The sequence below is a fragment of the Mercenaria mercenaria genome, chromosome 13 (genome assembly GCF_021730395.1).
Source record: "Mercenaria mercenaria strain notata chromosome 13, MADL_Memer_1, whole genome shotgun sequence".
In the NCBI taxonomy this organism is placed as follows: Eukaryota; Metazoa; Mollusca; class Bivalvia; order Venerida; family Veneridae; genus Mercenaria; species Mercenaria mercenaria.
Genome location: NC_069373.1, coordinates 31,124,063 through 31,148,705, shown reverse-complemented (window position 1 = coordinate 31,148,705; position 24,643 = coordinate 31,124,063). Strand labels below are relative to the sequence as shown.

At 35.4% G+C, this 24,643-nt stretch overlaps 1 protein-coding gene across 1 annotated transcript in view; it reads right to left on the bottom strand.

The window, feature by feature from the left end:
- Nucleotides 1-5,028: 5,028 nt before the first annotated feature.
- LOC128547861 (protein Wnt-16-like) overlaps nucleotides 5,029-24,643 on the bottom strand; it is a 54,463-nt gene continuing 34,848 nt past the window's right edge. Inside the window, exon 4 of the mRNA XM_053521423.1 lies at nucleotides 5,029-7,934. Coding sequence (XP_053377398.1) covers nucleotides 7,470-7,934 — 465 coding nt within the window. The 3' untranslated portion in view covers nucleotides 5,029-7,469. The remainder of the gene's footprint in view (nucleotides 7,935-24,643) is intronic.

Here is a 24,643-nt window from a genome sequence, read left to right as displayed (position 1 = left end):
CACACCATGCCCTCGAATTCCCGAATTCAAAATGGCCGCCATTTGGATGGCTCGAACAACGGAAAACTCGAACTAATTTCCACTGGACCCTCGAGTTCGAGCCATCGAAGTTCGACTGTAAATGCAGTCTAATATAACATTTATTTAGTATCATTAATTCTTTTCAACCTGATTTCTGATTTGCATTTGGTCTTTCCTTGCATTCTGACTTGTCTCTTTCCGTTAGGTGAGTATTGAAACCTATTGTTTGATTATATTTTATAAAAAGAATATACTTAATATCGAGCGCATCACTACAGTTCCGGTTTGAGCGTCTGCAAAAACGATGTAATTATTTAGTCTGTTTACGCATGTAAACGTGACGTATTTACGTTTTTCGTTGTCTGTTCAAGGGAAATAATATTTCCACAACTTTATATCACAATTAGACAAATGCAGCGCTATTTGATTGTATATCCAGGGCTTCAGCCGAAGACTGTAAAAAAAAAAAAAAAATGGCACGCCTGATTAGAACAATACTCATTTTGACCGATTAAGTTACACTGCAGACAGTTCAGCGCGTAGTCGTATGCCTATCATCAGAATAGCTCAATGATTGCTAAAAAACAGAGGCTTGAGGGGGCCTACGGCCCATTTGGCCCCTGGTCAAGGCTTTGCCATGAATGCACTGGGGATTCCTTGCCAGACCCCGGCCCCCCCTGTTGAAAAGGTTTGCACCCCCACCCCAAAGTTAAACTCACTCCTATTCCTATGGAACCGGTGCTTTTTCCCATTTAATGGGTCCATATTTTAAAAAGCAACTTTCAAATGATAAGCTGATTAAACGAAACGTTACGCGACATTTGCGGAAACCTTTGTTGGACTTTCTCTCATATTGTCCCCATTCATTGCAAGGACATATTGTTTTCTTGCCTACCTAACGGGGAAGGTATACACGCGCCAGGGATAGATATTCCTGTCTTTCCCCATGGAAAAGCCTTGTCTAAAATAGCGTGCACTCCGGTGACGTCACATAGTACTGGCACTATTATGACGCCATAAACTATAAAAATAATGCCAGGAAATACCCAAATCTATTCGTTTTCACGATCTATTTTGAACGTGATCATGGTGATATGCAAGAAAAATAAAATTATCTAACATGTCTGTCTGTGTAAGACAGCTTTTTCCCCAACCCTCGGGACAGCTTGGATAAAAAAACCTCGCTAACGCTCGGTTTTTCATTCCACACTGCCCCTTGGGTAGGGAAAAGCCTGTGTTACACAGGCAGGCAAGTAAGATCCTTATAGTCTCATTACATTGGAGAGAACAGGTCCTAGTATTTCTGGGGACAAGAGAAAGATCCAAGGTCAGCTTTAACGAGAATTTTCAAGAATTCTCTCCCTTAATTATTGACTGTGTAAAAGCAAATCCCATCAAATTGGATTGTCTCCATTACATTAGCTAAAGTCGTGTCATTCGTGACCCAAGCCAATAATTCTTTGTCATGGATTTTGCATTGATCTTAATATTTTGCTTTGGGCAATACACGGAAATTAAGTTTGTATATTACTCCATAGAAAGCAACGCAAAAAAAAAATCTTTTTTTTTTCTTTTGAAACTTTGAATCCCGCCAGAAAATGACGGCTAAACATTGAAATCCGAGGATTATTTTTTAAACGAGCTTTCCCACAAACACATGTATAATAGTTTTCCTCGAGAAAAACGAAACTTGTGTGAAAATGAATGTATTGTGGTTCTGGGACGATCTGTGTATGAAAAGAATTGGAACCACTGCCTTACCCTTGCATGATCGTAAAAGGCGACTAATAGGGTCTTAACACTTGGTTTTGCAGTAACTCTGATTCCAGCAGGTATGCAAATTTTGATTCCATACCTCATGTTTTTATTTCGATGTAAATGAGATGTGGAACCAAAATTTGTAGTCCTGTTTGGCGCCTTATAACCTATACTGTGTTGGTGCGCCATAAAATCCAAATAAATAAATAAGAATGTATTCCCATTTTGTTTGAATGTTTTTGTCCATATAACAGTACTTCCGTTTAACTTTCATGCCTAGAGGTTTGCTCTTTAAAACATGATAAAACTAGAGCTGCTTTTGAGAAAAGCGCATGTCTCCCACAACTGCCTAATCATTTAGTGATTCAAAGTGGTTTGGGTGGTACTCAAGGGCCATAATTCAAAAGTGCCTGGGCCGATTTGGCTAGTCATCGGACTTGGCCGAGGACTTATGGTCAAACACATTTTGTTCAAGTTTGGTGAAGATCGGATGAGAAATGTTCGACTTAGAGTGCGGACAAGATTTGTGACAGACAGACAGACAGACAGACAGGAGTAAGTCAATATGCCTGCCACACCACTGTGTGGTGGGAGACATAATAAAGTAATAAACTAAGTAATACTGTATTTGACAGGCAATGGCAAAAAACAACAACAACACACACACACACACACACACACACACACACACACACAAACAGCAATTTAACAAACTTAAAAATCATACATGTTAGTAAAATACGCACACACATTTGGTGGCCTTGATCCTTACTGTAAACTGCAATGTTTTCCATAGAAATCAAGGAAAGAAAGAATCTTTTTAATTATGAATCAAATTTCTGATTTTTCTTATCAGCATTGGTATATGTGTATCATTGATGTCCGAACTCATTTTTTTGTTTTAAAATTAGCTCTGATTCACCCTGTCTACTTATTGTGTCTCTCCTCCAATGAGTGGTGGGGGCATATAGATTTGGTCTTGTCCGTGCGTGCGTCCGTCCTTCCGTCCGTTCGTCCGAAGTTCGTGACGCGCCTAGCTCAAAAAGTATTTGATATAAATTGATGAAACCTTGCACGAGTCTTTATCATGATATGAACTTGCGCATTTCTTACTTTTTGTTTGGCTCCACTCCCTATTTTCAGAGTTATGGCCCCTGAAATAATCAAAAATGCACATTTTCAGCTTGTGACGCGCCTAGCTCAAAAAGTATTTCATATAAATGGATGAAAACTTGCATGAGTCTTTATCATGATATGAACTTGCGCACCTTTTATTTTTTGTCTGACTCCGCCCCTATTTTTAGAGTAATGGCCCCTGAAATAGTAAAAAAAAATGCACATTTTCACCTTGTGACGAGTCTAGCTCAAAAAGTATTTGATGTAAATATATGAAACCTTGCACGAGTCTTTACCATGATATGAACTTGCGCACCTCCTATTTTTCATCTGGCTCCACCCTTTATTTTTAAAGTTATGGCCCCTGAGATTGTCAAAAATGCACATTTTCACCTAATGACGTGCCTATCTCAAAAAGTATTTGATGTAAATTCATGAAACCTTGCACGAGTCTTGATCATGATGTGACCTTGCACACTTGGCATTCTTCTTGAGAATCTTAGCGCTTATTACAGAGTTATGGCCCTTGAAATAGGCAAAATAGTGGATTTTTTGTTTGTAATGCTCATAGCTCAAAAAGTATATAGCCTATAATAATGAATCCTTTATATAAAATGTTTATTGAGGCTGCAAACATTTAAATTATTGTCCCTTATTTGTCACAAAACAAATGTGCCAGTGGGGGCACACCCTGTGTCCTACAGTCACATTCTAGTTTATTATAAATATTTACCGTAAAGAGTCAAACAAGGACCATTTGTGTGAAATTATCATGATTAAAATCAGACCAGCAGTTTCTGAGTAGACTTTTAAAAGTTTCCACCATATACATATAGGAAAAAGTGACCACGCCCTCTGGCAAGCTTGCTGGACAATCTACGTAAAGGGCCACAAAGGAAACATTTGTGTAAAATTACTTTAAAATTGGGCCTGCTGTTTCAGACAAGAAGATTTTGAAAGTTTCAAATACAGACATATAGGATCCGACAGGAACATGAAGACAATGTGTGCATCTACTCTTGATAGTGAAGCTTCCCCTTCGGGGAGCACAAAAATAGACAACAACACTCTGATATATGTGCTTTCATAACGTTTATTGGTAACATGTTTTCATAATATTTATGGTAAAATGTACGAAAAACATGAAATATAATCTATGACATCATAGCTTTTTAACGTTGAAATGGTAGGTCGTTTGTTACCCAATTTATACCCAAGATATGTCGTTACTAGCCAGCTTGTAAAAAAGCGGTTAGAAAACACACAGTGTGGTTTGGAGGGTTTCAATTAGAGCAGTCGGATGACATTCGGTATCTAATGTTTATTCAATTAGGCGAAGGTCCCCTTTATAAAAAAAATAGATATTTCGTCTTTAAAATTTCATTCTCTAATTGTAAAGGTTTAAGAGTTGAATAAAAAAAATCTAGGTTTTATAAGTGTTCATACTTTTCTTATCTTAGAAATTGTTCAGTATGTGAAACTATATACATGTTGTTCCAGTCTAATAATCTAAGGTTAGAAAGTTTTATATCTTTATACTGTATATTGTAACACATAAGCAAGACATGTACAAAAATTAAACAGAGGCCAACATATAGTACATTTCATAATATATATTGTACATTTATATCAAGTATATACATACAAAATAATGCACACTGTATTTAAGGGAGTGAGTCGTTTGACAAATACCGCGACGTTACTCGCAGCTGTCCGTTCAAATTAGAAGGAAGCTGCTCGTGTACTGAATTTTTGAATTTTATTAAGTTTTATATATTAGGCATGCACCTGTTCGTGCGTTGTCTGAAATCGTAAACGCTTCTGTTGTTTTCAATTTGTAAATTCGTGTATAATACGTACGAACTTCGGCATCCGTCACGTTTGTGCATAATTTTCAGGTTCGTGGATTTTTAACACAAATGTTAAAAGTACCACAAACTTGAACTGCGCTTTAAACTTACAAATGCTGTGATTTTAATGTCAGCTTTGGAAAATGGACATTATTTACTGCAATAATCTCTCTACAATATGTACATCTTTTACACAGAGAGACCGAGAATTTCGCATATGGTGAACACTTAATAAATCTAATTAACCAGTCTAACATGTAAATAAATGAAAACCAACATAGTGCGTTTGCGACCAGCATGGATCCAGACCAGCCTGCGCATCCGCACAGTCTGGTCAGGATCCATGATGTTCGCATTCAAAGCCTCTTGCAGTTGGAGAAACCGTTAGCGAACAGCATGGATCCTGGCCAGACTGCGCGGATGCGCAGGCTGGTCTGGATGCGCAGGCTGGTCTGGATCCATGCTGGTCGCAAATGCATTATGTTGGTTTTCTCATGGTGCGGCTCATAAGTGAGTAGACCGTATATTTATCAAATGACTGTCCCTTACTATATGTACAACCAGAACAAGAGGTACGTCGTTGAAACAGCAGATAACATTCGCATATTTACAACACATAAACAGAAGTCAAATAACAACACATGTCTAAAACTGTAAAGTGAATAATTTACAATAATAATAATAACAAGCAAATTCGGTGAATTTATATCCCCCTGGGCGCCAAATAAGTTGTTTTGTGAATGAGGGCACTATATTTTTCTCTGATTAATGAAGTGATCCTGACGAAACTGCACGTGCACCACATCTATATTTTTGTAAAGTTTTATGAAGATCCGTCAACAGGTTATTTAGATACAGTCAAAAATTCCCATTTTTCTACCAAATTAAGGGCAAATACTCTGTCTTTACTGGGTCAAGGAGAATAATACTAGATGTGAGCAAAGGGTCATGTGTTAATTAATCATTATAAGATGTTTGGTAATTCTAATTGAAAGACTGAATAATAAGCTTTTTTTACCAAATAAAGGGGAGAAACTGGGTTCTTTTTCTGGATCAAGGGGGATAATACAATGTGTAAGTAAAGGTCATGTGCAACTTTATAATCATGTAAAGTTTGGTGATTCTGGCCGAAATACTATTGAACTATACTTTCAAAGACACCAAGGGTGGATACTCTGCTTGTACTGCCTCAAGGGGGTGGGGATAATACCATATGCGAGCAAAGGTCATGTGTTGATTAATTATCATGTGGGGTTTGATGATTCTAGTTGACATTCATTTCGAATTATACGCATTTGTAATTTCGGACGACGGACGGACGATCTACCGGACGGACTACACCAATACTATATCCCTCCATCTGCAGCGGGGGCGAAAAAGTAACTTACCATTGTGTGGTTGTTCTCTTAAAACGTATACGAGACGATTTAAGGATTGTAGGAATCGGACATAACCTAAGTTTACGACGTATTCCAGTAACTTAAACTATAACTATTGAAAAACATGCTTTTGCCTTATCAAAAAAACAAGATATGCTTACATGTTGTCACTTGCGGAACCTGACATGACTGACGATGACTTGAACACCATGGTCAGTAATATCTTCAACTGATTAATTCAGAGACCTTTTACTTACGCCTGAATGTTAAGTACTAAATATATAATTATTGTTATCATATATACATACTTATGAACATTTTAAAAGCAGATTATACTTAGCTATTGTCTTACAGAATGTTTTTTTATGAAATAAATGTCAATTAATATGAAACAAATTTAGAAAAGAGCCATCAGTAAATTGATGTATACTTCTCGAATAAAAAACTACTGGACGAAGGAGGTGTGACAATTGCAGATCGAACAAAAATGAATAACCAAACAGCAGAAGGGGATGAAGTTCAGTAACTGTTACAGATACACCACTTTTTAAGTATAATAAGTTTCTATAATTTCCAGCTTTGAACAAAATTATGAAAGCACAATGCTAAATAATTTATACGGGCAAGTATGTCATTATTTTGCATTTATAAAACTCTAAAGAGCCAAGCATGAAACAATTATGCCATGTTCACTTATAGAAATATATATTTATCTGGAGAAAAGCTAGGAAGACATATCCAGATTTCTGGACGGCCGGCCAAGGCAGTGTGTATATGCCACCCTCCCCCCACCCCCCGCCACCCCCGCCCCGCTTAAAGGCTTAAGGTATTTCAATGCGAGCACAAACATACTTTCAGTCAGTATTACGGTTTCTATAAAGAACATGCATTTGTAAACATGACAGATATACCTTGTGTGCCCATATATGCATATATTTGTGAATATATATGATATATACACACACAATCTATTCGGGAACATTTTTTTGCAATATGATAAGCTTACATTTATCATATATCTCAGCATGTATATTATATTTAATTCAATAACAACCCAACGTCCATGTGCATAGTCTTTTCAGTCACACCGAACTGTTTACTCCCTGTTCCAGAAAACGAAATCTTCTTTTGATGCCGATTATGTCAACGTTATTCAGCCTGACGTATGATTAAATTTAATGATTGCACTGATATATACAAATTAACACTATCTCATCAATGCGTATCATGACAGGGCGTCCACTTTACACGTGCAGTGAAGTTTGAAATATCATATCCTTTTTACCGCCGATATATTACTGACCACAAAACTATTCCGCCACATTGTCTACAGCAGCAGTGCCTGTCATTTACATGTATGTTTCTCTATCATAGTTTCACAAGTTTTACACTGAACATGACAACACCAGATGAATTTACAGTGACAACGTGACACATATGTGACGACTTGTGTATTATACCCTCGTCCGCAACACAACAAATCGCAACTGTCACTTCCTGTTGATGTTTTGTTGCATAAACGCCCAGTTGTGCCCAATATACCCTTTTTGATATTCGGGCGACAATAATTTGGAGATTTATGCACATAAATTAAGTCATCAGTTTTGATTGGTTGACGGCGTTTTGTCTTTCCTTTACGCCTTGGTCTGCGTTTGGACCGGCGGGCTATTGGAACAGACCTTTCGTATTTCAATTTTAAAGAGTCCCCTATTTCACGAAATGATGGAAGACTGCGCCAGCACGTCTTCACTGCGCATGACCCTGAAACTCCATGGCAACGGCACTTCAGAGACATCGCATCTTCAGCAATCTGAAATAGAAATACATGAATTTTTGAGTCGGCTAAAGGCTGAAAGCCTTTTGATGAGTCCTTGCTATCCAACGATTCTCTAAATGGACCAATTAAATAACACAGTGAAGGGATGTAGTTCCATTAGATTTCTCAAACTTCAAACAGTTCACTGCATGAATGAAGTTAAGTTGTGTCAATTCCCTTTGCTATGACCAATATACGATGTAAGTTTAAGTTTAAGTTTATTCATATAAATTCCAGAAGGTCTTAGACCCAAGAGGACATGTGATACATTATATGGCGGTATATATACCATAGTTTTACAATGAAATTTGACAAGTATACACTACACACACACATATATATATATATATATATATACATATTCATATACGCTAATTGTAATAAATTTATATGTAAATAGAACTTTGTCAATGACTACGACTGAAAATAGCTGCAGACAATGACTACTGACAATGATCATATGGCGGTATATGTAACATAATTTTACAAATAAAATTTGACAAATATGAACTACTCTATATCATATCATATTACGCCATTAACTAACATCTGTAATCTGTCATATTTATGACTTGTAATTGTGCAATACTCGAATGTAACTCATTAAGCATAAATGTGCATTTTAAGAATTGCGCAGGCTTACAAAGCTTGGGTAACATCCAGCGAAAGACAAAAAATAGTTCCACAGGGCTCCAGATAAGATGCGTATTAGCGTAAATTACGTATAGAAATAATGCAAATACGCATGTCTAATAATTTCTAAGTGTATAAAAACGTATATTAAATTACAGAAACGCACACAATGCTTTTTTAAAAACAAAATCTGAATCGTCTGGATGCGTTAGGTAACATAGCCGATTAGCCTTAATTCTCCCACATTGAACGTAAACACGCGTCGTATGATTTCTATAAACTTTGCGTGGGTTGAATTTTGCAGTCAGTAAACGGATAAATTATCGGAAGAAGAAGCTCTTACTGGTTTGTTTAGTTACTACTGATATTAAAAATGATTTTAATTCTTATTTTTCGAGAAATAAACAAATCGGCGAAACATTAAATTGTATTTTCTTGTAGTTTTTGAAATCGAAAGTAGATCGTCTATGTTTGGCTGCTTTCACGAAACGAAACAACTTTTTTATGAAAAGATTTAAATAAGAGGTAATTTAACCGTAAACTTCAATGTCAGATACTGCCAATTGCTGCTAAATGTCTTCGTATCATCACAATTTGTAAAATATATTGTTCAAACTGGAGAAAAGTGTAATCGTATCCGGATATAATATTTTGGGTAAATATCGAGCTGTGTTATGAAATTTTAAGAAAAAAACTAAAAACAAACTGAAACTGGTAGACTATGCTTTCAGTACATCAATCATTAGCCGACTCAGGCCATTCAGGCCTTTGATTGTTAGATTCCTTGTAACCTAAGTTTTCAGTGTTGTACTAGTGAAGCAAATGATTGTCAGCATAATCTATGCTTATTTACGTTTTTGAACTACAGTGTTCTGCAGATTCTTCCTCGTACTCTGAATTACCTATCATGTGCGTTCACAACTTTTCTCTGACCCAGCCCTTTCATTCCTTTCGTGTCAAGGCATGAGCGACGTATCTCAAATCGAAGCCAATGTAAAGAAAAAACAAAATACTTATTTCCTTCGTTTTCAAAGCCTTTTAAAGTGTCAAATCTGGAGAATATAAGCAAGAGGCATTATTTGAATGACATTCTAAGTCGTCCGTCGCGTTATTCCGACAATCTTGTACCCGCATTAATTTGCTCAACATTATTGTCAAACGCAGAAAATATGTCTTAAATTATCTGATTTCCAAAGCAGACAGGTCTACAAACAGCTTTCAAGCAAATCATGCGTATAAACGAGATATATTATAGTTATATATTAGTAAATTAGAAATATCCCGTCCTTATCATTTTATTTCATATTTTACGGGACCTTTGGAATTTTCAATCAAGGCTTTGGCAATATTTTATGTTATATTTCTTTTCATACCGTTCACTTTATGACTATCCGAGTTAATGCGGCGTTATTTTTCTGTCAAAATCGAGACCCATAAGTCATAACGTATTATATTTCTATCAAAGTTGCGGTCGATTTTATTCCTTCATGTCTTATTTAATATGAAAATTACATTTCTTCGCACCATAAACCGTGTTTTCCTATTGATTATTACTTTTATGAATATTGGAAATTATTGGTTGTAGTAATTTATTTCATTCATATTTATATGAGATTTCGCCGCTTGATGTCCCTCTGTCTGCTTCACACAAACATGCATTAGACGGTGACTCGAGAATTTTTTAAGCATTGAACTTGGTTGCTGTAGAAATTTATTGTTAGGTTTCAGTTGTGTTTGAAGTTGTTTATCATGCATATGTAACCATCGCTAACTTTCTTACACTGGTCAGATATGTCCGTTTGAGTCCTTTCCAGTCATTTTTCTTTCCACTAAATAATAAATTTAAACTCTCTTGTAATATTTTTAGACAAAGAATTCGGCTCTGCTGGCTATCCTTGACATTTTATAACTTTAGCTGATACATTTAATCATTCTGCGTTTTGCTTTTTGCATTTATGTTTTGCCTCTTGCGTTTTGCTATTTGTATTTTGCTAGTTTGCTTTTTTTAAATATACATGTATGCCTATAGCTATAAATAATAAAATCTGTAAAAAGATCCCTTGGAAGAAAAGAATGCAATCAAGAATAACAATAGCAGACTCGGTTTGATTGAGTCTGTTCATGAGATAAAATGATATGTGCAACACCTCTCACGCCCCCTAGCACCGGCTTAAGCGGAACACTATTACACATATGTTGAATGGACTCCGTGATCCCAAAGAACCAAAAAGTATAACAACACAAGACATCAACGTAAAGCATTTTTAAAAATATATAACTGGTAGTATTTTGAATTTCTATAGCAGTGAGATCAGCTGCATTTTACGAAAACCCTGTACAATATGTTTTATTCTTTTAGGGTTTTGATTTTTGGTATTTTTGCGTCTTGAGTCTTGCTTTTTGCTGTTTGTGTTTTGTGTTTTGCTTCATGGTTTTTGCTTTTTGCGTGTTGTTTTTTGCGTTTTATGTGTAGTATTTTCTAACATGTACATAACTGCATAATATGGAATCCCGGTGCAAAAGGCAAAACGCAAATAGCAAAACGCAAAAAGCATGAAGCATATGTCGCACCGGGATTCCATATTGAAACACATCGTTATGACGTACTCGACTAGTCTTATTTCCACACTGCCGTAACTTGCTTTATATAGTCTTTTGGGAAACGACGTTTATGGAATTACGGCATTGTGGAAATAAGGCGACGATTAATTAATGTCACACTGAACTGTAATTTGACTAATAACTAGATATGTTTTCTTAAAAAGACGTTGTTTGGAAAGACGAACTGCGATCTCCAGAGATTTGTCGTGCACATGTACAAAGATGCAATTTTATAATAATAAACGAAGTGAATGAAAATACATTCTCTATATCGCCACCTGTCCACGTACGTTTTATGTTTAAATTAAAAGATCTTTATATACATATAATTTCAATATTTTAAGAAGATTGACTGCATTTTTTAAATGAATTTATTAGCGTGAGAAATAATAATCTGTATTATTTTTATGGTTGATAATGATTGGTTATTTATATAACTGCATTGTTCGTTTAGGGAATGTTTACTATACATTTAAATTGTCTTCTGCATGATTGCATGTTTTGCAATACTTTTATCATGTTACTAAGAAGTATTATATTGTACTGATTCCTGTACATATTTCACTCTCTATGTTTGTACAATGTATATCTATAATTGTTTATTACTTCATTCTGCTTGTGGTTATGGTGACGAGGGATTGCTTATGTCCAAGACATTTAGTTATTGTCCTGTTCTGTTCTGTTCTGTTCTGTTCTGCTACTGCTCCTTCATGAAATATCAAAGGTTTTGTTACCATAAAAATCACACTTTTGGTGAATTTCGTAACAGTTTGTAAAATAAGTATGTCCCTGTCATTCGTGGTGTAAAGCAGTAGGAAAAATATTGCAAAGAAAAATAATTTGCTATATTTGAAAATAATATGAACTGTGAAAACTGACGTATTTAACGAGTTAAAGAACAAAAAGTTGAACTGAACGCCTGAACATTTTTTATCAACAGGCTTCAGTAACTTTTATAATGGCACTAAATAAACGGATGTCTTTTACATCTACAAACAAGAGATAAATAGTGATACAAACAAATGTCCTGAAAATGACTGAAGTACACGTAACTATTTAAAATGTATGCAACTTTTAGCCAGACAGGCTATTGTGTTTTAATTCCTAATATATTGACAGCGTTTGCCGTTATATATCTGTTAATATACATGCACAAGCAATATCTAGGCATACATTCATTTAATCAGCGGTTTCTTTGGATATTTTACAAACTTTTTAACATTAGACATATCCCTAAACTCGTACTGGAACTTGTTTGTAGACTTTCGGTAAAATTTAAATGTTTTGTTTTTGTTTCGGGAGAGGAAAATACAAACATTGCCTTGCATTCAAATCTGAATGCGACTGGTTTGCAAACATCGGGATATCAAACACTAACTTTAAGTTGTAATAATATTTTGAAATAAATTTTAAGCACAGTTAAAAAAACAGTCTCTCAAAATTATGAACGGACCAATGCGACTTCTTCCGTAGGATTACAAAACGGATACGGAAGTCGTGACGTTTTCATGAATTTTCATTACTTCCGAATAAAGACATTTTAACGGAAGTAACATCTGTACATATCTTACTGTTAAGTGGCTTCATAGGAAATCCATAAAGTTACACAGTGTTTGATAAAACAAGGTAACAAACAATAAAATTATTATCTCAGATTTAAAACCATATGATAGAACATAATATTTCACAGTTTCGTTATCTGCAAGATAATCATGTGTAAAACAGTTGTTATTTTCAGTATTTTGTTATAAACATATGTTCGTGTGATGTATCAAACATCTGCAGGGAAACAGTTTAATAATGTAAATATACGTTTGGTTACTAGTACTAACTGTCCAGCTGATGCTATTTGCGCAACATAAACGGAAATATTTGTAGCCTGAACAATGAAATGACGGTACTGAGCTCAGAACTGCTTGTTTAATAAGACACTGAATTACGAAGACATGAATATCATGAAACATTTTCGCAGAAATTGGGTGTCCTTTCCAAAGTATATATGAAAGTTACAGACGGCAAACGGACCTCCAAGTCCACCAGAAATGTAATGAAAACTCTAACTGATTACGGCCTGATAAGTAAGGTCACGCTCATACTTCTCAAACAATAAATGTATAATCTTGGGTTTAAAACCAAAAGATAGAACATAAAATTTCACAAATTTTGTTATCTGCAAGATAATCATCTGTAAGCTGTTTATATTAATCATCTGTAAGCTGTTTATTTCCTTAATTTTGTATGCATTTATTGGTGTGGTGTATTTATAGGTTATTAACTTTGTATCGGGAAATATGCACGAGTTCTTCAGCGGAAATATTGCGCGACTTTAGGGGCGCAATATTCTTCCGCTGAAGAACGATTGCATATTTCCCGATGCAAAGATAATAACCTTTTTATTACATTCGCATCTACAATAACACGTATAAATATTATGTAAAAATCATATACATGTTCAATAGCCTGAATAGGATTGACAATACTGAACTAAATAGAAAGATATAGTGCAACAACACACACTGAATTACGTCACGCACCCGATATGAAATTCAGGCGTCAGTGTATGGAAAAATATTGACGTTTCCGGTACCAGTGTAACTTAACGGGGAATAGAAACGAGTAGGTAATAAGAAAACATGTAGAGGAACAGTGTAATTATATTTATATACCCGTTTGGTTACTGGTAGACGGTTTGTTATATCCGCAATTTATATCATATAGTTTAGTTTATCAAAGTTTATTGTCTATTCCACCACATGCTTACATATAATACATGAAATCAATTCAATAAAATACATGTATGGCCAATTTTACAAGATTTGTAATAGACATCAAATCAAACATTAAAACAGTTTAACAAATCAATGGCACCTTACTTAATATATAGTTACAAAGAACTACAAGAGACTGCATAATCTCAATCATATTATACATTACAACACTATGATTGAGTATTAATATCTACATGATAAAATGTAGATATATGTGTAAATACTAAATAAACACCAGAGTTAACGTTCAGTAGAAAATGAAGTCATTCATTCGCAACTTGACACATGCACCAACAACGTTCACTGTGAAATCTTTATATTCGTAGGGTAACTATTTTCATCGATGCATCAATTCAAGAAATTAAATCAAATGAACCAGTAATCCATTAAAAGCGGAAACCCACGAATCCATATCCAAACGAAATAGCCGACGGAATTTTATAGCAACGAAACAGTACCTTTCTTTTTTTTTAATCATGAACCAGTCGGTCACTATTGTGTAATGTTTATAACCTGTAGACTCTTCCTTTTTAGTAAATAGCCATGTTGTGCAGTTTATTATATTCCATACAGCTAGCCTAGGTAATTCTTATGTAGATGTCCTGTATATAAACTGATAATTATGCGACGACACAAACAAAGTGAATAATTAATAGAGTAATTATTACAGTAACTTGACCTGCAATGTTGTATTTTGCTCCACTGGATTCTACCAAGCCTGGATTCCACGTGGCGCTTGCGTCGAGTGTGACCTGGCCAGGCAAAATACACGACAGCCGAATGCATCATTGCAGATCAAGGTATAGTTTTAATGACCCTTTTATCATATAGCTATATATAATATAAGACTCTGATTTGACTATAATTCAAGATAAAGTCTGAAAACTCGCTTGAAAGGGGGAACTTTTTGACGACACCATCATTACGTCATTTCCGACTGAATATTTTTCGTATCCGATGGCAGTTGAATACAGTGTTTTGTATTCCTTAGTGAAATACATGCTGTACTTGAGACAGGAAATCCGGAGGTTTAAAATAAATGTAAAAATCTGTTTATTATTTCTCTGATACATAATAACACAACAGTTTATAGCATTATGCATTAAGTTTTTATCTAGCGCCTTGGAATATTTCAATACACATTAATTTTTTTCGGCTATATAAATTTAGCTCTATTTTTTGTAGGTGTATTAAAATGTACGATTGTCGTGATCCTTTGAATTGGATATACATTGTATTTGACAACAGATAATCTCTAAAACCTTACTAACAGATTCGGACCAGAATTCTGGATCGGGTGTCATATGTCTTTAACAAAGTCGTATAGCAGCAATAAATGTGTTTCTAAACCATTACAGAACATTTGTGCTAAGTTTTCATTTAAGTTATATTCATACTGCTTTGTTCATTATAAGACTGTTTTCCTCCGGGTGTTCCACCTTCTCTTCAGGCATTCTTGATTGGTCCGGCACTTCAGAAAGTTGCACTACTTTTTCAGGCATACTGGATTTGTCAGGCACTTCCTCATAGTTGGCCTGACATCTAAAAAATCGTCTGTTTAATGCCAGCATAAGATATGACGGAACAGGCGTCTTCCTTTCCAACTTTGTTAATCTACTTATCGGGATTCCTATTGCCAGGGTAACAATAGTCACCATGAGGGAAAAATACAAGTATGATATTGAATACAGGTAGTCTAATCCGTGTATTTCTTCATCTTCTTGTTTAACTTCTTGCACGACTTGAGTAGAAACGTTGTTGTGTATATTCTCAGAAATTATGGTATCATTTAGTATTAGTGCAGAATTGTTTAAAAATGACGCCTTTATGAATGTTGCATTGTAACATTTGTCCGTAGGTCCAAGTGGTAACCAGGGTGTCTGTTTACGTCCCTTGGAGAAGTTATATCCTAGAGACAACCACAAAGCAAACATAATACCGACAGCAATACTGACAAGTATACCTCGTCTTGTTGTAAATTTTATGAAAATAGACATGAAGAATAGCGCCGTTATTGGACCATCAATTGCACCGAGTATACTCCCAGATATCTGTGGCATTGGACCTTTCACCTGACTTATAAGTATTCCAACGCCAACACAAACAATACCGCATAATACCACAATCACTTTAGAAGCCTTAGTCAATGAAACTTCTGACATAGTTTTCCATTTCGATCTTATGACGTCCTCAGACACGACTGCTGAAACACTGCTTAGAAGAGAAGATACAGTACTTAACGATGCACTGCACAGAGCGGCAAGGAACAAACCCGTTATTCCGGGAGTATTGTCAAACATGTCCATTACCGCGAACGAAATTATCTGATTTGGGTTTGATATTTGTCCAGATGCTAGAGGATCGCAACCTTTCTTTACAAAATATGCATATGCGACAAGTCCTTCAAACATGACCAAAATCTGAAGTATAACGAATCCGGGAATAGATATTGCAGCAACCTTTCTTGCCTCATTCATAGACTTGGTTGAATTAAGGCGCTGTACCACAGCTTGTCTACACGAAAACCCGACGGCTCTACTGAATGTGCCAACAATTAACGTCCAGAATGTATGTCTCGTAAACGGACTAGGATCGAAGTCGATCATCTTCATTCGACCACTTTGTTTGTTTAAGTCTATCACAGTCTGGACCCCGCCTACATGCATTGTTCCATATATCAGTACAACAAATATGACGGCTATCATTATAATGCCTTGTACAACATCAGTTACTACCACGGCTTTTATTCCCCCAAGGGACGTATAAACGATGGCAATGGCCGACATTGAAACAATATATATCCAAACCGATACTCCAGTAACAGACTGCAAGGCTATAGCAGCACCGAACAGCACAATACCTGCATACAAAGTCATAAATATGGCACCTAGTGCCATTGCAATCTGGCGGATAAGTATCGAGTCGTGACGCATCTGTAAGTATTCGTAAACACTGGTCACTTGGAGCGGATAGAACAAAGGTATAGTAATCCAAAACATTGAAGAAAACCCAAGCGCCATTCCAATATTTACAAGCCAGTAAATGAAGCCATGCACGTACACCTCCGCTGGATAACCTAGGAAGAAAATGGAGGATTCAAATGTGACAAGCATCGACATTGCAACGGGAAGTGCTTTAAGCTTCCCGCCTCCTCTGTGAAAATGGTAAGACGACACATGTTTTCTTTCCTTGTATGCGAAGATGATTCCAGCTGCTAACGATGCGAAAATTCCAAGAGAAAATACGATATAGTCAGCTAATTGGAGACCCTTGCCCAAAGTCATTTTGATGCCTTTTCAAAATACCACTCTGTTACAATATCACATCTCAGTCATAAGTAAACTCTCCCAAGAATAATGATAACATGACCAGGGACATGATGAATAATAAACGAAATATATTAATTTGTTGTATTACAATTCTTGTCACATCCTTAAAGACTATCGGTTCAAAAGTTATATATTAGGATAGGATAACCAGAGGTCGCAGCTACATATAGTCAAGAGATATGAAGTGTGTGCTGCTCATCCCAGGGAACAACTCTGATCATTTGTACTTTGTTGAATATTATAGTTATAAACGATCACGTTTATCCAGTCTTTCACAGTTGTCGCCTGGGGTTTAATCTACTTCAACGTAACAGAAATAGTGCGTACGTAGTAAAGGCCTTTTCTACGTACGCCGTCAGCATCGCGTAATAAGCGTTTATAACTAAAACGAAGGATGATGCCACGTAAAATATTTTGGAAAAAAAAACAACATATGATTGTTTGCGCTTATTCTTTGAGTGATTATTTGCTAGATAATAGTGATAAACCGAACATTTTTTACTGCCCATCTGTTCAATTTTTTTATGAATTGTCTAGCCGGAAATAAGGCTGATGATTGCACAGAAAAGAATGTGATACAATGCACAAAACCCGGCATCACTGAGATATATTATTTCTCATCTCAAAAAAAGATACACTTTGGCTTATGTTTTCACATGATCACACTTTCTGTTCTGTGACGAACAGACTGGCGGACGGACCATAAGTCCCCTCCGGTGAACCACCGTTAAAAGAATAAGAAGATCGGTTGATCTGGCTTCTTGCGGTCTCAGAATCATCGATTTACCGATCAAGCTTATTATATGCGGAAACAAAACGAATACATATTCCATAAGATATCGAAAATAAACATTTCAGTCTGAACGGCTGTTATTTCATTACTGTCTTCTAGAAATGAGAACGACATTGCATCTTCACGCATTGTAGTCATAGCATCATAAGAAGAATCAAACACCGATGTGATTTGAAATTACACTAACTCTTCTGAAACAATAATAATAAATTTATTATCTTGGATATAAAACCATGGAATGGGAACCTGGGTATTTTACCAGTTTTAGTATCAGCAAAATATTCGCGTTACAGTTGTTCTTTTCCTTAATTTGTTACATGTATTTTTTTTTTATCAAAATCCTTGCAAATATTAGTTGTCTATCTCATGCTGTCGGGAAGGTATGTTCATCACCTGCATATAACTTTACACGTTTGGAGTACAGGGATAAGCTCAAACCAATCACTATCATTTAGAATTAGAACTAGGAAAATCAGGAGCTGATATCTCAGATACTGTATCGCCCCAGGTCGCTTATTTTAAATGTTAAGGACGTTTCAACGTTTCATCATGTGAAATACGTTTCTTAAGTCTAAAAGAATTTCAGCAGAATTGATATTCGTTTATCTATTTCGATACATCCACTATGAAATTGTTTTCCTCTGGATGTTTCACTTCCTTTTAAATCTGATTGTACATGTCCGGTACTCTCTTTTCAGGTATACTGTATTGGTCAAGTACTCCAGATAGTTATTTTCTTGTATACTGGATGGGTCTGGCGCTTTCCTGTAATTTGCCTGACATCTGAAAAATTGTTTGTATAATTCCTGTATTAGACAGGGCGGGACGTGCGTTCTTGTCTTGTTATTTTACGTGTTGGAACTCCTACTGCCAGAGTAAGAAAAGACACCACGAGGGAAAAGACATGTATGATACTGAATAGAGGTATCAGTAACCTAATCCGGGAATTTGCGTGTCTCCGATGCACTTTTTCTGCGACTTTGTTGGAACCATGTACTTAATGTGTGTTTCTTTGTATATCATGGTACTATTTGGTATAAGTGGAGAATTTTTGAATGCTGATACCTCCAGGAATGTTTGTCAGTAGGCGCAAGCGGTCATCAGCATATCTTTCTATCCCATAGAGGAATTGTAGTATTGAGATAAGCACAGAGCAAACACAATACAGACAGCAGTACCGATAAGTAAACCGCCGGCATCGTGTTGGAAGTAACAACGCCGACTGACGTCCTCGAACACCATTGCTGAACCACTGCTTAAAAGAGAAGATATCGCACTAAATGATGAAATGCAGACAGCGCCAAGAAACACACATGTTATTCCGGGAGTACTGTCAAACATGTACATTACCGTACACAGAAATGTAAAAACATCACATACAACAAACAGATACAAACATACATGAAGAAAGGACGCAAGAGGACCTCGTCTTGGAATGGTTAGTAACAAAACCACCACTTCTCTAATGTAACAATCACATTGATAAAACACTGATATATATGTGTGCAGAGGTATGGATCAAAATAACGTATGTTCTAAATGAATACAGATGCCATAGCACCAAGCGACGAGGAAGGACAGGGCACAACCGTTCCCTGGAGTATTTAAAAAGTGATTGTCACGAAGTCCCCCACCTGTACCGTCATCGCACAATCTTCAACTGTACAAAGGCTTAGCCTTAAACATGAAGTGTGCCTCATGACATAAGGGTCATACCCTCCTTAAGATTTTTTCATGCAGTTCAATGCTACTAAGGACAGGAAAAATCAGGTACAAACGACAGATAGAAAAAAACAATCAAATATTTTATAGGACCAGTTTTAAGTCCACTTTGTCCTCGGTGACTTGTGAAGTCGTTTGAACTCGTGTATGATTAACGAAATGAAACTAATTTGTTTACTTATTTCTACAGAAACACCTCGCTGAAAAACGAAACCCAACGAACTGACAGGGTAAACGTCTTATCCGCCGAGAGAGTAAGCGATAAGACGAAAACCGATAGCTTAATTAAGGGTTATTTGCCAGTCGGGTAGAAAAGGGGTTGGAGAGGGGAGTTTTAAATGGGCACGTGTTGAGATTTATGAAGACAACTTGCGGGTAGCCAGTGAAACGAAACTGCAGGCAATAGAATATGCTGTATAAACGTAGAGTGATTTATTTATTGAATTAGTCAGGTTTTGTGCTGAATGACTCGATTTTCGATTTTAATAACTGTTATTAAAAAGTTTTAACACTTCTGCAAGGGCGGTTGTTATTTATGAGGTATGTGTGTGATCATGATATAACTGGTTGTTAATTGACAATATATTAAAGTAGATCAGAATATAACGATCTTGTTGTCCTTAATTGCTGTCTGGATGACTGCTCTGACTAATTTTTGTCTTCAGTTGAACTAGGTAGTTATTGATGAAGATGCATTTCTTCGATCGGTGAAACACCTGCATTAAAAATTCAAATCGAAGTTTCACACAGTCATTAATTATATCTCTGTCAACAAGAGCTGTATCTTTAGTCATGATAGATATTTCAGATAGAAAAAATTGCGCATATACCAGTTACAATGAGTGCGTTTGGGCTCATATTTTCAGGGATTTCATTAATTATTGAAGTAGTAGATGACAGCTGCAAAGAAGAAGGGGTCCGAGTGTCGTTCCATTTAGAACTTTATTTGCTACAGGAAAAGTAACCTTGGCTTCAGACAGCTATTGCCGGGGCATATCACCAACCCCAGTCCTGAAAGAAACCCATGTATGTATGTATGTCCATTTCATTGTGTTACTGATATACCAGAGGCTGAAACGATTTAGGGTCTTTCAGTAGTTCTACCCATCCTTTCATATGTAATATCAACTTCTATACATGTGTTTATGAGGAATCTTCATACATGTCCTGGTCAAGATGCATCTCCGCAGCCTATGTCGACACGTGTGCAAAATTAACAAAGGGGGAAAACTAATGACTCCAAATTTCTGATGTACTTTTAAGCTACTAAAACAAACAAGGGTTTATATGTTTTCTATGAAATGCATATCCTGCTTCTATTTACAAAGGATGTTAAGACGTTGCAGATAGAACATCCGATGCTCATCCCATTGAGAGTAGGCTTGAACATCACAGTGATTATGACAAAAGATAATAAAACCTCATCAAGTTTAATTCTTTCGTTATTACTAAGCTAATGTAAAATTTAGTATTGACTTACTAACACAAACGAAACCTCAAGAAACTAGGTCGTGATTTGATGATTTATTACCACTTTACAATTTGGGTTTATAACTAATCGTACAAATATATCTTGACTGAACATTTTGACGACAAAATAGTAATTTGAATCAATAAGAGTAGGATTTCAAAGTAATTAGGAATAGTAAATCGCAACACGGGTGAAATAACTCTCACATGAAACTTTCTGAAGTGGTAGACGATTAAAAAGATAGCCGGTTGTGTAAATGGATTAATGCACTTTCAATCAGATAGAGTGAAACAACTTACTTATTCTTCTATTTGTTTTTGCTGCACGGGCTTGAACATGCTGGTGTAATCTTATTTAAGTGCAAGGAATTTAGAGCATTAAGGCTTGATATATAATAAGTTCTATGCTCATCACTGTTACAGTTACTTATATTATACATTGTCGTGATTTTGCATTGAGTGGGAGATAACTATATATGATAAGCAAAATAATTACCTGTACTTCTTGTGCATCTTACTTTTTTCTTACTTCAGAGTTTATTAAATTACTGTCGAAAGTAGCTTTTAGCAGACTAGAAAAGTTTCATCATTGTAGTGAGTTCTCTCCAAGAAAGCATGTACCAAATGTTTTTTTTTTTGTTTTTTTTTTTTTTTTTGTTTCGAGACGTCTACAACATTTTTCTCGAAACTGTTGCACTTCGATGTGTATCCTATATTGGCGCGAAAAGTAACAATACATTATTATTAGTCAGAAAAAGATCACACGGAAGTAATTTTTGGGTTAACTGTTCATTGTTTTCCGTTGCTTTTATTGTCCAGGTATAAACTTCAGGAGAATTCGAAAATTTCAATTTTCCTAAAAAACTTAAGAGGGTCTGCATTTTGTAAACTATGCTTACTTTGGTGAAAAAATCAGTTTATTTTGACTAAATGAATTGTCTTCTCTTCGTTAACAACTACTCAGCACTGCAGCTAAAGATTTGGACATTTTTGTCCCCTATTTTCGGGTATATATGAAAGTCGCTAGACATTCAAAAAAGGGCAAAATAAGATGTTGTAGGATTTTGTGATTTTTTAATCAACTTCCAGTTAAAACATTTTTAAATGTATATTTTATTGTTATTTATTACATTATTTCCTTCAATAATTGCCTTCATCACTACTTACAAACTTCTAAAATCGAAATAGATCAGTAGTTTTCTTTTCAAATAGTATAATGTCTATTGTTTCATTCCATTTTTTTGTCTATGAAAACTCAAGTACGTGTATTCGTATCTTTCTAAACTACAAGAAGCCTTCGTTTAGAGTCAATGTCAACCTTGAGTGGGCTATCTTCTCAAACATACAAACAATTCCAAAAATAAAAGCTTTTTTTTCATACTTATGTAGCATTTAGTTATTATCTGATTCTGGTGAAATCTGTTCTAAATATGACTTGAACATCAATCTTTACAACTGTGTTGCAATCCTTTATCTAACTTAAAGATATTCAAATGCTAAGATATGTTGCATGTCTTTTTCAGTCACTTCTATTATTTATTTATTTATTCCAGTCTCATCCGTACACACTATAAACAAATAAACTCTTTAACAATTATAAGAGACTTGTTTATACAGCACATAAAACAGCGTACTACGTTTGTACAAATATGAAAATTATAGGAGCATCCCTGGAAACACTTGTATGGCTTGATTTTGGACAAAACAATCTTTTATGAACATGTTTTTATTTAAAGATTTCATTTTTTGTTTGTTTCAGTTCTTTTGACTATTGTTATTTTAGAGCAGGGTAAGATAGGTTAATAACGTTTTGGAATGGTATTGTTTTGGAATAGTATAAACATAATGCGAATGTTTAGAGAGCAGTCGTAGGTTGTCAAATATATCTGAGGCGAACATTTTGACAGCAGCTAGGCTCTCTACTGATTATGTTGAGTGTTTAGCTAAGAAGCAAATGGTTCCGAATTGACTATCAGTGCATTGTCGCTAACCTATCGGAGATAGCCTTCAAGTCGGATCCATATGTTTGCTATATTTGGGACAGCTGAAAAAAAAACTTTTTTTTTCAAATAATAGCAGATCTATATTAGCTCGACATGTTGATATCAAAACAGCAACCCTAAGAAACCACAAGGCTGATATGGTAAATGTCAGGCTGTTTCTAAAGATGCCTATATATCATGTATGTCAAATAGATATTCTTTGCACTTGTAACGGTTTATCGCCAACTGAAAGAATATCCTAAGAAACTAACATTCAATTCTTTCTTACTTTGCCTAGCTGTAGTTTATTGACAATTTCCTTACGGGAATATCATTACCTATTACATTTTATTGTGGCTTTAATTCGTTTTAATGGTAAAACGTGCAAAACTGATTAAAATCTTAGACAACTATAAAAAGTTCTATCCCTTTTAAATACCGAACCACCTGGTACGATGTTTAAGGAGGTAGGAATACACTAATGTTTTCATTGTTGGTAATAACACTAAGTAACTAACTTGAAATACCTTCGTCACGTTCGGAGTGGTGGTCTTTTATTTGTCTTGAACCTATAACTGTATATTCGATAGCTGTAGATAAATAGGCAATGTAACTAAAAATGCAAACACTATTTTGAGATATATTAGTAGTTAACTGCATAAAGTGCAGTTTGAAAACAAATAGGTTAAGTATCATTTGAGCCGTAAACTATTTTCAAAAAGGGACAACTTTGCCAAAACATAACTGTAGACTTAGGTGACTGGGTACCTGGAATCTCCTCTAAAAACTCTCCTTTTTTACCTCAAGGCATGAAAGATGCATGCATAATTATTACACTGGTCAGTGATTTCATTGGAAAATATGTAAAGGTTAAGTCAAGAAATGCTCTGGGAAAAGTGTAACATTTTTTATACTGAATTGTGTCAACAAGCAGACAAGTGTTTTTAAAAAGAAAGTAAATACAAATGTACCCAAATAATTTCACAAGCTAAAATATGTTTAAAAAATACTGATAGAAAGAGAACAATCTCGGTTACCTCTTCATATATGCGTCAAAGTATGGGGCAAATATCTACAAATATCAGAAAAGCAAATAAAACAATTTCAGGACCTGTGTTATCCCGTATAGCAAATGACACAGATATTGTTTGTTGATCCACTGTGAATTGAGTGAAGTTATCAAAAGTCCTCGGGTCTTCATCACCATTGGCTGATTAGAAGGTGCCCTGTCATGCTAAGTTAACTGATATCTCCACTTTCCATTTGGCCATTTATTTTTTTCTTTGACTTTATATTTTAATAATGTTTATATTCGATATTTTTCAACCAATTAGTATGTGTAACATCCGTAGCCTTTTTTTAATATATATGTTTATATATTTATGATAAGTTGATGTTTGGTTAA